Genomic DNA, 16,559 nt, shown 5'->3' with positions numbered 1-16,559 from the left:
TGCTTGGCAGCACCTTTGATGGTCATTCCATTTGATATTGGGATACTATTTACTTTATTTTTTAATGCCAACCACAAATTTTCAATACCATTCAAATTTTAGTTCAAATAAATTTAGTTCCTGTGCATGTTTCTGAAGTGGTTTTCTAGGATTTTAATTTACAGCTCGTTCGACTCTGTGAATATTCGCAGGTGTTTTGTCCAACCAGAGGGCTTCCTGGTTGTTGCAGAACCAGTTTCACGGAATTTATTCACCCACAATTTTACTATGTGCATCAGCTACCTAAGCGGCGAATGTTATAGTGTTCACAAAACCGACGACGAGCTATGGTGAATGAATCATCGCCTTTAAAGTATGCCTCCAGCATATAAGCGCGTTGTTCATACGACCACTGCGCCATCTATGGCTACTGACAATGAATGAATTCTCTACAAATCCGCACGATTCTACGTGGCGACGGTAGTGGTACGACTTCATACAATTGCACAGGGTCGGCATAAGGCTCATTTGAAAACTAAATTTCATTATGGAACACCCTTTAGTTTCCTGCCTTGCAATTCATGCGACAAACTTCAGATTCATCAAAAAGGAAACGCTAAAGGATCGTATGGCCAGAAGAGTGGTGAAAAATACATTTTTCAATTTTTAAAAATTGCGTGTCGAATCAAAGGAAACAAAAATTTGGTACTTTGTCACTATATGTCACTTTGTTAATTAATTGCTTTGAAATTTGTTTTTGACATTGTTTTAAGCTTCAATGTAAAAAGGGGTAACTCCAAAGTTTTTTATATTACTAGTCAATCAAATTTTCAATAGACGCATTTTATGGTATATTATGTTTTAAATGTTAAGAGTTTACATGCAATTAAAACAAATACATTAAAAGAATTCTCCTCCTTTTTGCACCAGTGCAGTGTCTTCAATTTTAAGTATAGCTGCGGTTACTGAATAGTTTTATACCCTTACCACAGAATAATAAACAATCAGAATGCCCACTCTGCTTGAAAAAATAAGTACGCGCATCTCGTTCGCGCAGACGGAATCAGCCATGTTTTAAACGGAACCAGTGCTGTTCAGCGACATTTTATCTGGTGTGCATAGAAAAATTAACCGTTTAATTTATTTACGGCAACTATAGACATAATATGCACTATTTTATTCCTACTTTTAGTTGAAGAATAGATTAAATTATTTCAAATGTACTAAATTTACTATGTTTCCGTTTAAAATATGGCGATCGCGTGCTGACAAACTTCAAAGAAGTCATCTGATAGTGGGCATTCTGATTGTCCTTACATATCTAGTAGCCGATATTTTGAACATTTTCCTTGTTTAAACGCACATTTTATGTCAAAGTGACATTATCAGTGGCAGACCCCGACAGAATAGGTTGATTAAAATTTAAAAAACCAAAATAAAATAAATCTACATTACAAATTTATTTTTATTGTTACATTGCACGTTTACAATCTACTTTATACACAGAGTAATAAGTAAATAGTCTGTAAGTAAATTAACGTGAGTTAATTTACTTACTTAATGACTGCAGCTGTACATAGGGATATCAAAAAGTAAAACCTCACCAAACTTTTTAATCACTTGAAAATTAGATCTACATAGAGCTTAATTGAGATACCACACAATATTGTATCTTTTAAAAACAAGTCCCCAGTAATACACATATTTGAATGATCTACATGATAATAGCATACATATGTAAATAAATCCACAGCCATCTCACACTGATGTGTAGAGCAACATAAAATTGAATCCAGCTTCCTTCAGTTTTTCAAAATATTGCACTAACGAAGTTGTTTATGTGGTCTCATTGCCATCCTTATCTTCCTAATAAAATCATAAACATCCAATAGCACATAGGTATATCAGGGTGTGCATTTGTTCATTTTTATGTAATGCGTGATACTCATTTCAAAATCCAATTGTTTTCATCAACCCATCAAGTCCATACATAAATAAGAAGTAAAAATCAGATTAGAACAATTGTTTATCAATAAAGTATCTTAGCAAAGGTGTCATAATAATTTTATAGTTTTCAAGAGGATGTTAAATCCATTAAAACAAAGTTCAAGTTATTAATTTACAGTAATTATTCTGCTTGATCTATTTAGCATAACTAATTTTATGAATTTTTTTATATGTAACCACTGTGATGGAAATTGTGTGATAACCTTGATTTTTTTTCATCTTAAACTGAATCGTCCACAAAGCTCATGCCATTGTGTATTCATAAGTCAACAAATAAAATATAATAAATATATGACTTTAAAATAATATCTTAAATAAATAAATCTTCCATCAATAAATCATCAGTTTTACTTTTAAAGTTACCATAAAAAATAATACAAAATATAATCTTATAATTTATTTAACAAAAAATGTTAATATACATGTACAAAAAGTTATTCTCTTTTGCTGTGCTCGGGCACTGCAAGTGAAAAGTCCAGTCTGACCCAAATAATGACAGCTACAAACAAAATAAAGAGTGCTAATGCTAACAGCAAAGGTTCATGTAACAACAATTGTGGTTTCCATTTATAAGTAATTTCCAAATCTTGAATGTGTTGTTCAATCAGGTCCCTCTTTTTCAGTCTTATAACTTTACGCCCAAGGTTGTCTAAATATTTGTAAGTAACATCATCTGATAGTCTCTCAACATCATAGGGTGGTCGAACTTTGATATCAGTGACTCCAACAGGAAGAACTACATTAGTAACAACTTCTTCAACATACATATCATCAAAAACATGGTCAATGAGCCTCATGGCTAATACATTATCTCCATTTTCAGCCTTGAAAAGGTACTGGTAACTGGGAACACTGTAGCCAAGAGTATAAGAACTTTGCCAACCTCCAAAAAGTGGGAATCTTGGTCTTAATTCAAGTTCTATCCAATCCTTACGGTGTTTCACAGCTGAAGTAGAAATGTTACCATTGCTGTCTCTATAATAAATGCTGTGAGCAGTGGCTGGTAAAACAGTAGTGTATGATTTAATACTGTGATGTGTACTACTGGTATCTCTTTGGTAATCATATCTTGAAAATGGCCCTTTTAATGTAGCTCCTGTGTGTTTAATTTCAATTTGCTCTTCCACAGCAATGTTACCCCAGTGAGATATTTCAATTGTTCTATCTAGATGGACAACTGTCAAGAATGGAGCATTGTTTTCATAATGAACTGATAGTTCATCCACAGCAAAAGGTGCAATTTCTCCATATGGTCCATAATGTATTGTACTATCTGTTTGAGTAACTGGTTTCAATTTAGAATAATTTTCAATGCTTCTAGAGCTTAATGTAACATCAGTTTTTTGTTTAACTACTGTGTATGGTGTATAAATATAATGATTACCAAAATACCTCACTAACTGCTTCTCTTTTTGTGAAATGCTATTTGGATACGGAATTAAACTTTTAATGAGTATTTCTTCAACCACCACTGTTGCAGTACGGCCAGGTTCCAAATTTTGTCTCAATATAACTTTGTGGAATTTCTTATCACTCTGGTTTTCTACTTGGGCTGTTAAAATGTTTAAATCTTGCTTGGCCGAGTCTTTGGCACCTTTAAATGCTATTTGCCCAACTAAATTTGGTTGCTCCGCCAGTAGAAAATTCTTGATAGGGTCTGCGCCGGCATTTTCAAGAGTTATGGTGCTGGTGATTTTTACTAACTGTGACGTTAAATCTATGGTTCTATCCACATTTTTATAAATTAAATTATTGTTGATTCTTTCTGCTGCATTGACGGTCACTATTATGAAAATGAAGGCGATTAATTTCAACATTATTTTAAATTTTACATTCAATCACTGAACACATCACCGTCTAGTTGCTTCAATTGACGTTTCTTTATTTAAGGACTTGACGTGTTGACGTGTAATTGGTGTGGAATATGACAGAAACAAGTAGGGAGTTTCTTACAAGTATACTTTTAATTTATCTTTGGACGCTAAATTTTTTTATAAATAAGTATTATTTAAATGATCTTGGTGTGAATTTTAAAAGACATATCTTCCTTGTTATTTATATCCAAGAATTTGTCGTCTTATATAATATATATAATAATGATAATATTTGAAACATCATCCTATATTTTTTGACAGGTGACAAAAAACCTCTACAGATTCCTGTAATATATTTTCTTTCATAAATATTGATTAAATTCAAAATATAAATTTCATAGGTTATGTATTTAGAATCATAAAATATTTATAAAAAAGTTTTATTAAAAATCAATACCATTAACTTGCGAAGTTAAAAAATGCGGTATTATCATGTCATAATTGATGAAATTAATATGAACTCATAACTGACAAGAATGGTAAGCTAGTTGGATAAGAGTTACTTTGAAGTTAAAATGAATATTTTTTAGGATAATTCTCAGAAGTACATAACAATATCTGTAGCAGCATTTATTTGTTACTGCAATACCTTAGGAGGATCGTTTGTTTTTGATGACAATGAAGCTATTATAAAAAATAAAGATGTGATGCCACATACTCCCATTTTGAATATATTCAAAAATGATTTTTGGGGGACAGATATTACTTTGAATAGCAGTCATAAGTCTTACAGGCCACTTACAATATTATCTTACAGGTACACCGATTTTGCTGAAAGTTGTTTATCTATGACATCTCAGTTTCACTTTCATTTAGTAATTTATCTATTTTCATTTTAACAGTTGTTCTACTACATTTCTTTTAATTTTCAGATTAAATGTACTTTATTCTAAGAATAAACTGGATGCGTTTCAATTCCATGCAACAAATATAATTCTCTATGGACTTCTATGCCTACTAACAGTACCTGTTTTTGAACTATTTTTAAAAAAATCAAAATATGCTACTAATATCCATGACATTGCCTTCCTGTCTGGCTTACTGTTTACTGTACACCCTATACACACAGAAGCAGTAGCTGGTTTGGTAGGCAGAGCTGATATTTTGAGCTCAGTATTATTTTTTGTGGTCATTTTACTGTTTCATAAATTTAGAAATAGTTTTGGAGAAAGTGTAATTTTTTGGTATGTTCTGGTAGCTATATTAACTTGTTGTGCTGTCCTTTGTAAAGAAACTGCCATAGCTGTAGTGGTGAGTATTTTAACATATTTGTTTCTATAAATTTTACAATGTCTTTTTACATAATGCCAGTATAAATCAGTTGTACTACTACCAATTAGCTTATTGTACATTATATGTTGTTGCATGTTCACTAATTGCCTTGTTACTAAGTAAAATTGGCTTCATTCTTCTTCTTATATAAGGCCTGTTCTTGTTTAATCATAAGCCTAAAGTGATCCAAAAATATTTAGAAGAATAGTTTAAGGCTGTGGAGACCTATATGGGGCACAATGAAAAGCTTGTAATAAGCGTAAAGATAGAAAAAATCCCATTAATGAATATAAAAGTCTAAAATAGAAATAGAGTAATGGATATCTCTATATATAAAAGAAATATAAATCACATAAGAAATCAGAGATTTTTAATGTGAATTATTCTTCTTTATGCTGTCTTCTACCAAACATTTCTAAAGTGGAAATCGAAACATAAAAATAAAAATATTTTGAGCTAAAATTTTGGTTAATTCCCAATACAAATAGTAAATCATATTAGAATGTCACAAGAAAGTAGCTTCAGAACATAAAACGTTATCAGTGATCTTTTAAATTTTTTTTAGGGTGTGCTAATTCTGTATGATATATACAGAGAAAAGCGAAAGTCAGTTCCATGGACAGAAATGTTAAGATTTTGGTTGATCGTAAGATGCATGTTAGTTCTGATAATGGGCATCAGTATTATGTATTTTCGTTTAGAAATTATGAATTTTGAAGGTCCCCTGTTTACTTATAAGGATAATCCAGCAGCATATGCTCAAACTGTGTTTACAAGGGTAAGTATATATTTAATATATTATGCAGTAAACTAGTTTTAGCCACATTATTTTAACATTTTTTCAAGAAATTATAAAAGCACCTAAAAACTGAATTTATTCTTCCCTTTGCAATATTATTTAATACATTTTTATTAACTGTGCACAAAAACGACTTTTGATGTAACATTTTTGATTTAGCTAGTTGTCAATAACAAAAACAGTTTTAGGTTGTGATAATTCCTTATTTAAAAAAAATTAAGACAAGCTTAAAATATAATAAAACTAATAGCACCTCAAGTAATAATTTTTTTCTTCTGCTTTTTATCCACAAACTGAATATTCATCAAATTCTTTTCCAAAATTGTTTCGATCAATGACGGACTACCTCATCTGATAGATTACTGAGAGACTTCAAATCTTCTTTTGTTTTCTACTCATTTTCAGATAGCTTTTCCAATAGTTGTTTTACTTCTTCATAACGGATTTTACTGATGTAACTGTCACTCCACTTGGCATAACTTTCAAAGAAAATGCCCAATTTTCTTCAGATTCTGAAGCGACCCGATATTCATCAGCAAATAATAAATGCACTACTCCACACTTGTGACAGTGAGCCAAATATTTGCGTCATGCTTGTGTGGCAGAACCAAAATCGACATAGACATATTGACGGTCGGTGCAATTTATTTTTACTTGAATGCAGTTTACCAATACTGGTTGTGTGAACACAATGCAAGACTGCATCTGGTATAAATCCAGAAATCTCATTACCTCTTCATTTGTGCACTCCATTTCACAGTAAATACACCACAAATCAAAGCGTAATAGGCAGATAGTTGTATACTTTTCTATTAATCTATACTTTTTTGTTTCAGGTTTTTACATATAATTACATTTATTTGTTGAATTTTTTATTGTTACTATGGCCTCAGTGGTTATGTTTTGATTGGTCCATGGGATGTATACCCTTAATAGAAAGTATATGTGATATTCGTGTTGTGTTTGTCATACTTTTTTGGTGTCTAACATCTTTTGGAATGTTTGCTATGATGAAACAAAACTACAAAAATGAAGTTTTGTAAGTATTATTATGATTAATTATATGTTGCAAAATAAATGTATTTCTGAATTAAATGAACATATCAATAAAAGTTTTTAGGTAACATTTATTTCACTAGTATTTAATAAGGTTTTGATGAAAAAATTACAAAACGGAATGTGGCACTCTGGAAGTGATCAAGGTGGGGGCCATAGCTTTCTTGTCGTCTACACACTGAGCGATGGTTTTTAATTTCACTCGATTCGATTTTATTTTAATTTAATTTATTTTATGTTATTTTATTTTAATTTATTTTATTTGTTTAATTTTGTTTAACTATGCCAACAAAATATGATGATTTAACCTACGAATTTATAAAAATTCCCTTTGTTAATGTCTATGTATGTTTACAGGGACGCTAGAATCATGGCAGTCTGTCTCATAGTTTTGCCGTTTTTACCTGCGTCAAACATTCTTTTTACCGTTGGTTTCGTTATAGCAGAAAGGACATTGTTATTGCCGAGCGCAGGATTTTGTCTTTTAGTAGTTATTGGATATAAGAAACTTCTAAGAAAAAGTGACAATAATAAAGTAAGTATTGACATTTTTCAAAAAAATTTAAGGTTATATATTGTATATACTTGGATTCGATTGTTTGTCCACACTGTATAGTGCCAATTTTAGTTGTAGATATTTCGCAACATTATACATTTTTTGTGCTACGAAATCTATAACTAGAATAGCCATTCTATGGTCGGTTACGGCCGGTCTTGGCGACAAAGGTTCTTTGTGTAAACTAATTTCTCAGATACCGAGAGTTCAAAGAGAAACATCAAAAATTACACGTTAAGAAGTGTTTTAAATAAATCTTTAAAATGTCACCAAAAGTCTATTACCAAAAAATCCACACTGATTGCGAGGTTCATCGAGTAGTAATTTTATGGTATAAGGTTGTTAGCTCCATGCCCAACCCTAACCTGGAGGACCAGGAGTCTTGATTTCGGTCACCACCCTTCCATTAGATGAGCTGCCTTCACTTTGACTGGAGAGTCTTGCACCCTCATAGTACCCGATCATACAGCTGCTGCCCTTCACCAGTGATCTTTTACCTTCCGGTTTCGATCCGCTTTGTTCCGCTCTCATCAAACTCCCCCCTATCCTAAACCTTTGGAAATTTGGGAGAACCAGAACATCCACGTCCCCTTCGCCGTATATCTTTATCAGAACAGTTCTACCAATTTAGAATAGGTAAAATTAACTTATACAATGCAAATATTTTGTGGTATGATGAGTAGAAAAACTTGATTTCCAGAGCTACTAATATGAATACAGGCAGATCTGCATCCACATGTGAAAGGTGGTTGCACAATACAAAGTGCAGTAAATATGATAGATTTTTGCTAATATGTAATATCAATTAAAAGGAAAAAGATTATTGGTCTCAAAGTTCGCATAAAATAGACGACAAATTTTTTTTTCCTTTCTTTACCCATTTTATATACCTATTTATTTTTATGTATTTTTAGATTTGCTCCTGTTTTTTCTACGGACTTTTAGTATTATTTATACTTAGAACGGTATTACGTAATATGAACTGGCTCACGGAAGAAAAACTATTTTCTTCGGCGTTAGAAGTATGTCCTTTAAATGCGAAAGTACACTACAACATAGCGAAAATAGCCACCGACAATAATAATAAACCCTTAGCTTTGGAAGAGTATCAAAAAGCAATACAACTCAACCCGCAATACGAACAAGCGATGAATAATTTGGCTAATTTGCTCAGAGAAGACAAGAAATTCGAAGAAGCTGAAGTTTTGCTCAGAAAAGCTGTTGAAATAAGGTTTGTAATATAATAATATAATAAAACAACAATATAAGTACATTTAAACCAGATTTAACACAGCGATCACTAACTTGTTAACTAAGTTGCAAATATTAAAAGGCTACGCCCCAAATCGAGGTCGATCGCAATTTATAACCCGTGCCTACGTTCTTTTTCTTTATGCGATAAAGTGCCTGAATGAAATGAAATGAAATATGAAATTTATTGTTATAAACACAAAATCTTCCTCAGTAGATTGCAATACATTATGATATAATTTAATTTTCAAATATCTTGAATGTAGAAATTAAGCTAATGTGACACTACATTAATTTTTTTTTAAATTGTAATTGATCAATAGGGATATTTTTCTATTTTCCTAAAGGAGCAACAAAAATATGAAGCTATTTGACCATGGTCATCGCTGTAAGAATTTAGTATTAATAAAGAACAGCGTGGTATATATTATTTTCTAATAGTCTAAAGTTGCGATGGAGCCTCACTTAATCGTTTTTGCCATTATAGATTGTCAATAAAAATAAATGATGAAACATTGGGCCCTAAAACGACCATTATTGGATTACCACAAGTACTGTACTTAATATATACAGCAGATCTGGAATGTAAAATTAAATGTAGTGAGACCATTCCTATACTACAATTTGCCGATGATATCAATATTATAGTTTGCTTAATCTGTCTGGTTTTCCGTAATGAAAATCCCAGCGTCACCTATACACAAAAACTAATACTATGTGTGTAGCAGCTTTTATAATGTTCAATGTTCCACGTCTTTTGCAATAAAATTGTTAGTGTTTCTATATAAAATTATGAACCCCAGTGGCTCCATGAACGCCATTTGGTGCATTGGATCATGTCTTCAATTCTTTTTTTTCTCGTAAATTGAACAGAACCACTCATCAACACAGTAGCGCACCTAGAATTTGCCTCTGGGGGGGTTTTGGTTGGTCACCGAAATTTTTTTTATGATGTTACCTCCATTTTGAGTCCTTAAGATGTGTGAGTAACAGTGTCGAAATAGGATCCTGGGGGGGGTGGTGGGGTTTAACCCCCAAAACCCCCCCTGGGTGCGCCACTGCATCAACACACATCTCTATCACAACGTCAGGTTGATTTGAGCTTGATGCGGCATTTAGAAGAACAGACTCTGTAGGATTTTCACATTTCTTTTTTGCTAAGTTTTTCTTGACAGCTTCTTTGTTCCTTTTAAGACTAGTTTTACCTTCTAGTTTTATTTTTGGAGCACTTACAAGGTTCTTGGACGATTTCGGTTTTTTCTTCTTCTTCTTGATGTGCCTACCCGTTGCGAATGTTGGCGATCATCATGGCAATCTTTATCTTATCTGCAGAAGCGCGGAAAAGCTGCACAGATGTTGTATTGAACCAGATTCTGAGGTTCTTTAACCAAGATGTTCTTCTTCTTCCTGGACTCCGTTTTCCAAATATTTTTCCTTGCAGGATGGCTTTAAGGAGAGCATATCTGGATTCATTTCGCATAATATGTCCGAAGAACTGTAACTTTCGAGATTTGATGGTGGTCGGTACCTCTCGGTTCTTTCTTTTGTGACTCGGTGAGTCCACGGGATCTTAAGCATTCTCCGATATAGCCACATCTCAAATGCTTCCTGTTTGTTTTCTGCACATATCTTCGTTCAAGGTCCACGATTCAACACCATAAAAGGACAGAGAAAACGTAGCATCGCAGCATTCTTACTTTTGTATCAAGAGAGAGATTGTCACTCTTGAAGAAGGCCCCCATCCGATTGAAGGTGGATCTAGCTTTTCCGATGCGTGCTCTAATCTCCTGGTTGTTGGTCCATTCTTCATTTATTATGGTGCCGAGGTAGTTGTAGTGCGTCACTCTTTCTACAGGAGATTGGTTGACGTAGTTGACCTTCTGTTATCCTTTTCTTGCTAATTATCATAAGCTTTGTGTTCTTAACGTTTATATTGAGTCCATATTGTTGACTGTAATACGTGATTTTGTTCATAAGAACTTGTAGGTCTTCCAAGTTGTCCGCAAATAATATGGTGTCATCTGCATATCTGACGTTGTTTAGCCGGTTACCATTTAGTAGAATACCTTTTTCAGTTTCGTGCAAAGTTTCGATAAATATTCTTTTAGACTACAGATTAAAAATTAGAGGAGACAAAATACAGCCTTGCCTCACTCCACGCATGATTTTTACATAGTCAGTGTGTTCACCTTCAACTCTGAGATTTGCTGTCTGATTGCAGTAAAGATTTCTAATTATTTTCAGATCTTGGTTGTTAATTCCTGTTTCTTTTAGTATTTGCATCATCTTGGCGTGCTGTACTCGATCAAACGATTTCTCGTAATCAACACGTATACGTCGCAGTTGACGTCTCTGCATCTCTGGAATAAGACTTGTACTGAGAACAAAGCCTCTCTAATACCAACAGCATTTGTGAACCCGAACTGGTTGGGGGAAATTTGACTTGCACACAGCTTGTAGATTCTTATGAATTATCTTTAGGAACAATTTTAGGAGATGACTCATGAGGCTTATAGTACGGCAATCTTCGCATTTTTTTTGGCTCTTGGTTTTTTTGGAAGTGCAATAAACTCAGATTTCAGCCATATTTCTCATTTTCAGCCGTATTTCTCCAGAGTTGTATGTGTTGTTGCATATCTTTGCAATTATTGCTATTGATTCGTTGTCCATTAGTTTGAGAACCTTCCGATTGAGTATTTCGGTTTAACCTTCTCCAATTTCATTTTTATTTGCTTTATCTGTTCCCGCACTAACTGTAACTGTTAAGCAAATTCTAATTTATTTTTTTATAGGGACTTCCCGCCAAAACCATTGCCTTTTGTGCTGTTCCGTTCTTGGATTTTGGATGAGGCTTCGGTATCGGAGAAATTGAAATGTTAAGGTTTAGACTTGCTCCACGAGCTTTTTTAGTAAGCCTATTGGGTCTAGCAGTCATAGCTAAACTCTCTTTAGGACTAGGTAGTTTAGACCAGATTATTTCGTACTCTACATTAGCTCCTGTTGTAGACTTAAGTGCTTCCTTGTTTGTCTCATTAGACTCTTCCGACATTTTCACCATATTTCCGAGTTTCACAGCCTTCATGGTCATTTAAATTTTCAGTCGCACAAAAGTCATGATCTTTGAAGACCCCGTGATCAACAGGCCATACTCCACTAGTTCGGAAACCATTGACTGCAATTTCAGTACTTGCTGCTCTTCCATAAGCTTCAGAAATCAAGCCAGCTTCGTGAAGTTGTGTAACCCATAATCCGGGGTTAGAACGAAGCCACTTTTCAACTTATTGAGTGTAGTAGCCTTTGAAAGGCTTAAAGAATGGTCTGTCCAAAGGCCGCACGCGATGCCGAAAAAGCTTTTTTTCTACTGTTGGGTTTACAGAATAAATAAAATGCTGTAGCCATTTTACAAAGAGATCACTAGACATATAGCCTGATTCTGATATCTCAACCATACTCCCTGCTGGAGCAACAACCCTCAGATCATTGTTCATTCGCATACTCTTTAATATAAGCACAGGTGGAATATAATTTCCTGAAGCACTTGCACAGCAAACAACTGTCGTGTTGACTCCATGTTTTCCATTGGACACTGACCCAACTTGCCTTTTATCTTTTTGTGCAAGAACCTTTTGGTTCTGCACAGTGCTGACACCCGTTTCGTCAACGTTAAATATTCGAGTTGCATCAATATTATTTTCATCAACAATTTTTTCCAGAAGATCGAAAAAGACGTAAACATTCCTTTTATTGAATCCTTTTGCGCGTATCATGGACGTTGCTTGAGGTTCTCTTAGTGAGATTATGTCCTTGTGACGAACTTTGAAAGCATAAAACGACTTCTTTTCTGCCATTTGAGATTCTTTATTAAAATGTGATCAACTAGCTCCTACTCCACTGCTGTTGGTAACAACACACTGCCTCGGTCAAAAGCCTTCGTTTCTTCATTTGTCTTGAGATTGGTCCCCTTAAGATGACGGTATCTAAAATTGTACCGATACAATCAGCCCTATTCTGTAACTACAAATCGAATAGAAATGAGTCAAATCGAATAGAGGTCAGTCGGATCGGAATTTTTGGAATCTGTATTTTGTAACTCATCTCGACCTCTACTATCGGAATGTTGTTTAGAATTGATTTCGACTAGACAAGCTCTGTCGAGATCAAGTATCGATATCGAAATTGGTCTTGACGCATGCGCATTGGTAATTATTGTTTTGACTTTGACATTTATTTGTTGACTTGTTGATATAAATTAGCCGTTGATTAATTTTTGTAGCTGCTTCATTTTTTAGTCTGTGGTGTTATTTATTTAGATAAAGTTTACTAAATAATTTAACTGCTCAGCAGATGTCTTTTTCTTTGGTGTTCCGCTTGCCGTTTTGTATTCTTGTAACGAACTTTTTAAACTTAACACAAATCAAAACTACTTAACGACAAGCTTGAAATATAATCTTCTTTTTTGATGAATTTTTCGCGCGCACTAGCCTTTCCAGTAACATAACGTAACAGAACACTTATTTCACATTTCAGTGCGGGGTTGCCACCAACTTCTGAGCGCGTCAAGTAGAAGTTTTCATTTTCGATTTACACCGATTACGATGTGAGTTACAGAATGCCAATCCAAACACGAACACGACGCGATAGATATCCAACATTCCGATTTCGGATAATTACGATTCGATTTGGTCATTTCTATTCGATTTGTTAAAAGTTGCAGAATAGATCTGAATATAGGCAACTCGGCGCGGTACAATATGGGAAACTTGCACTTTATGTAAATAAACTACGATTCCTAACCTAAAAATGGAACAGCAAAGGGAACCAATTCAGTTTTATACACCTAAATACACGCTTTTCTTGTATTTATGAGTCAAAATGGTTTGCACATACCTTTACAGATAGTGTAACCTTACATATGGAATTAGAATTAGAAAACTATACTGAAACGCAATGAAATATAAATCGATAAAACAAAATCGACAAATGTGAACGTTCAGCACTCAACTCTAGGTAGTAACTAGTTCCACTAAACGACATAAGAGCGCTCTGGCTTCCTCATAAAAGATAAATTAAGCGGTGGTACAATGTTGGCGCCGGTACAATTTCGGCTACTTTCCCCTATAAGATACAAAGAGCTGAATACAATATTAATTACCTCTTTATCTTTCATTATAGCTTGACTTTCAATGTTTCAGGCCAAATTTTGCAGCTGCTTGGATGAACTTAGGAATAGTATTAACCAACTTAAACCAATCGGAAGAAGCTGAGCACTGTTACAGGATGGCAATAACTCATAGAAAGAAATATCCTGATTGCTACTACAATCTTGGGAATTTGGTAAATTAAAATTATTTTATACGGATTCGTTAATCTTAATTTTATGCATTAGCAGTGAATTGAGTATTTTTATTTCAGTATTTGGATCTAAGACGAAATGAAGATGCTCTTAAATCCTGGGAAATGGCTGTGTTGTATCGACCGACTCATGTAGCCGCTTGGAGTAATACGTTAGTGTTGCTAGACAGTATGAAAAAGTACGACGAAGTGTTAGAACTGGGACGTACGGCGCTCATCCATAATCCCAAAGCTCCGGCTTTGCATTTCAGTTTTGCGAATACATTAGGAAAGATACAGCAGTTTGAAAAGGCGGAAGGACATTTTTTGGAAGCCATCAATCTCAATCCAGAAAATGGGCTTTATTATTCAAACTTAGGTAAATAAATATATTGTGTTTATATAATTTTAAAAAGTTTTTAAACGCAAGTGAGTCGTTAGGATCTTGTGGACGATCCTACCGAAAAGCGTAAGACGCTAGAAGACATCTTCTTCTTCTTGTGGCACATTCCATCTTGAACAGTCGTTCATAATAGTTGGGTCAGTGGGTAGCCCCATTGTTCTTAGATCTGACCATATATTGTCTCTCCATCGCATTCGTGGACGTCCTAAGGGCCTTCTTCCTGTGGGGGCTTCCTCCTATATTAACTTGGCAAGGCGGTTATTAGGGAGTCTATGGACATGACATCTTAGACGTTGGGATTTAATCTCTTGGACTATATCGCTCGCTCTATACATCTGTTTGACCTCAGCATTTGTTCTCATTCGGTATTGTTTGCTATTAATGTCGTGATAAGGCCCAAAGATTCTTCTGAGGATTTTCCTCTCAAAACATCTAAGTTTTTTTTCAGCTTCTTTGGTCAGGGTCCACGTCTCACACCCATATTGTTGCTCCGAGATATTTAAAACTCTCCACTCTTTCAAAGTTATATGGGTCTATTGTAACATTTTGCCCTATTCTATCTTGTCCCTTTTGTCTGTTGATGCACATGTATTTGATTTTCTCTTCGTTCACCCTTAAACCAGTTTTCTTTGCCTCTACCTCCAATTTATTAAAAGTCTCCTTCACATAGGTGACTGTGTTTCCCACAATGTCAATGTCATCTGCGTATGCTAGTAGTAATTTTGGTCCATTTACTGTCAGTAATTCTGTTTTAAGCTGTGCTGTTCTTACTACTTTCTCCAGGATGATATTAAAGAGGAGAGGTGACAGCGCAACTCCTTGTTTCCCGTAGTCCGGATCTACAGCTATTCACACATAACTTAACAAGTTGAAGTTTTTTTGGAACTGAAAGTTCTGCCATTGCATTCCACATCTGATCCCTTTCAATGCTGTCGTACGCTTGCCGAAAATCAATGAAGAGATTATGGATAGTTCTATTGAATTCCCATCCTTTTTCAAGCAGCTGTCTTAGAGTAAAGATCTGATCTATGGTCGATCTGTGTTTTCTGAAGCCGGCTTGGTATTCCCCCATGAAATTTTCTACAAACGGTGTCAGCCTACTTAATAGGATATTCGATAAGATTTTATATGCCGTATTAAGTAGGGAGATGCCTCTATAATTAGAGCACTTGGTTTTATCTCACTTTTTATGGATGGGGATTATTACACTTTCGTGCCATTTTGTTGGTATTTTCTTCTTCTCGGGTTTTCTCTTCGCGAAAGGAAGACATCGTAAGATAATAAAAAAATTCGGCATTAAAAATATTTATTTTAATATCCATTTAAACGTTTATAACATAATTAAATATAAAATTAAAACAAATTAAACGTCTATATTGTCTCTCCATCGCAACGTTTTGGTTCGATATTTTATTTTTATTCTTCCTGTTATGAATTGCACGTATTTAAAATATGTTTTTAGGAGTTCTCTATCACCGATGGGGTAAAAAGGAGAAAGCACGCCAGATGTATCAAAAAGCCCTTCAAATTAATCCGACCCTAAAATCGGCCGAACTGAACCTCAAAAGACTAACCACTGATGCTCAACAAGACAAACATTAAGAAATTGTGTTACTCTACAAAAAAATTCAACCTGAAACACTCATGTTTTGATCTTTTATGAATATGTAATTTTATTTTCTGTGATTTTATATTTATAAATATATTATTTATTATTTTTTTGTCGTTTTTTATAATATCGATACCCCTGTACAATACTATAAATCTCACAAGCACTATAATTATTGCAAATAGTTTTAAAAATCAACGGCAGTAGAATATACAGAAAATGCAAAGGTCAGCTTTCTTGAACCCAGGATCTGCAGTATCTTAGTGACGCATTGTTTGCAATCCAGTTTCTATATCTTTATATAGATCACGACATTGTTTTATTGGCCATACAACACAATGGCAATCGCTGTGACATGTTACACGTCTCCACCTCTATATTCATTTCACAGTAGGTACGAATTGTCGTAATTGTCACATTGA

The 16,559-nt window shown here is 34.2% G+C and overlaps 2 protein-coding genes across 2 annotated transcripts; one reads left to right on the top strand and one right to left on the bottom strand.

Annotated features, from left to right (window-relative positions):
• Positions 1–2,368: 2,368 nt before the first annotated feature.
• LOC140447243 (dolichyl-diphosphooligosaccharide--protein glycosyltransferase subunit 1) lies at positions 2,369–3,880 on the bottom strand. Its single transcript, XM_072539784.1, has one exon. The coding sequence runs from the start codon at positions 3,801–3,803 to the stop codon at positions 2,421–2,423; it is 1,383 nt and encodes a 460-aa protein (XP_072395885.1). The 5' UTR covers positions 3,804–3,880; the 3' UTR covers positions 2,369–2,420.
• Positions 3,881–4,161: 281 nt separating this feature from the next.
• Positions 4,162–16,245, top strand: Tmtc4 (Transmembrane O-mannosyltransferase targeting cadherins 4). Its single transcript, XM_072539783.1, has 10 exons — positions 4,162–4,339; positions 4,391–4,617; positions 4,733–5,111; positions 5,698–5,910; positions 6,768–6,970; positions 7,345–7,522; positions 8,458–8,774; positions 13,987–14,128; positions 14,207–14,504; positions 15,991–16,245. Exons 1-10 carry the CDS (start codon positions 4,337–4,339, stop codon positions 16,128–16,130), a joined length of 2,100 nt encoding a protein of 699 aa, XP_072395884.1. The 5' UTR covers positions 4,162–4,336; the 3' UTR covers positions 16,131–16,245.
• Positions 16,246–16,559: the final 314 nt, after the last annotated feature.

The sequence above is a fragment of the Diabrotica undecimpunctata genome, chromosome 8, assembly GCF_040954645.1.
Source record: "Diabrotica undecimpunctata isolate CICGRU chromosome 8, icDiaUnde3, whole genome shotgun sequence".
NCBI classification, from domain to species: Eukaryota; Metazoa; Arthropoda; class Insecta; order Coleoptera; family Chrysomelidae; genus Diabrotica; species Diabrotica undecimpunctata.
Note: the sequence above shows the minus strand (reverse complement) of the source record. Positions and strands in the feature narration are given on the sequence as shown.

What these genes read in the sequence shown, in the direction of transcription:
- LOC140447243 (XM_072539784.1), bottom strand. Translation starts at nt 3,803, where the DNA reads ATGTTGAAATTAATCGCCTTCATTTTCATAATAGTGACCGTCAATGCA.
- Tmtc4 (XM_072539783.1), top strand. An exon ending in AACTACAAAAATGAAGTTTT is followed by an intron (nt 6,971 to 7,344) that starts GTAAGTATTATT and finishes GTATGTTTACAG; the next exon opens with GGACGCTAGAATCATGGCAG. An exon ending in ACTACAATCTTGGGAATTTG is followed by an intron (nt 14,129 to 14,206) that starts GTAAATTAAAAT and finishes TTTTTATTTCAG; the next exon opens with TATTTGGATCTAAGACGAAA.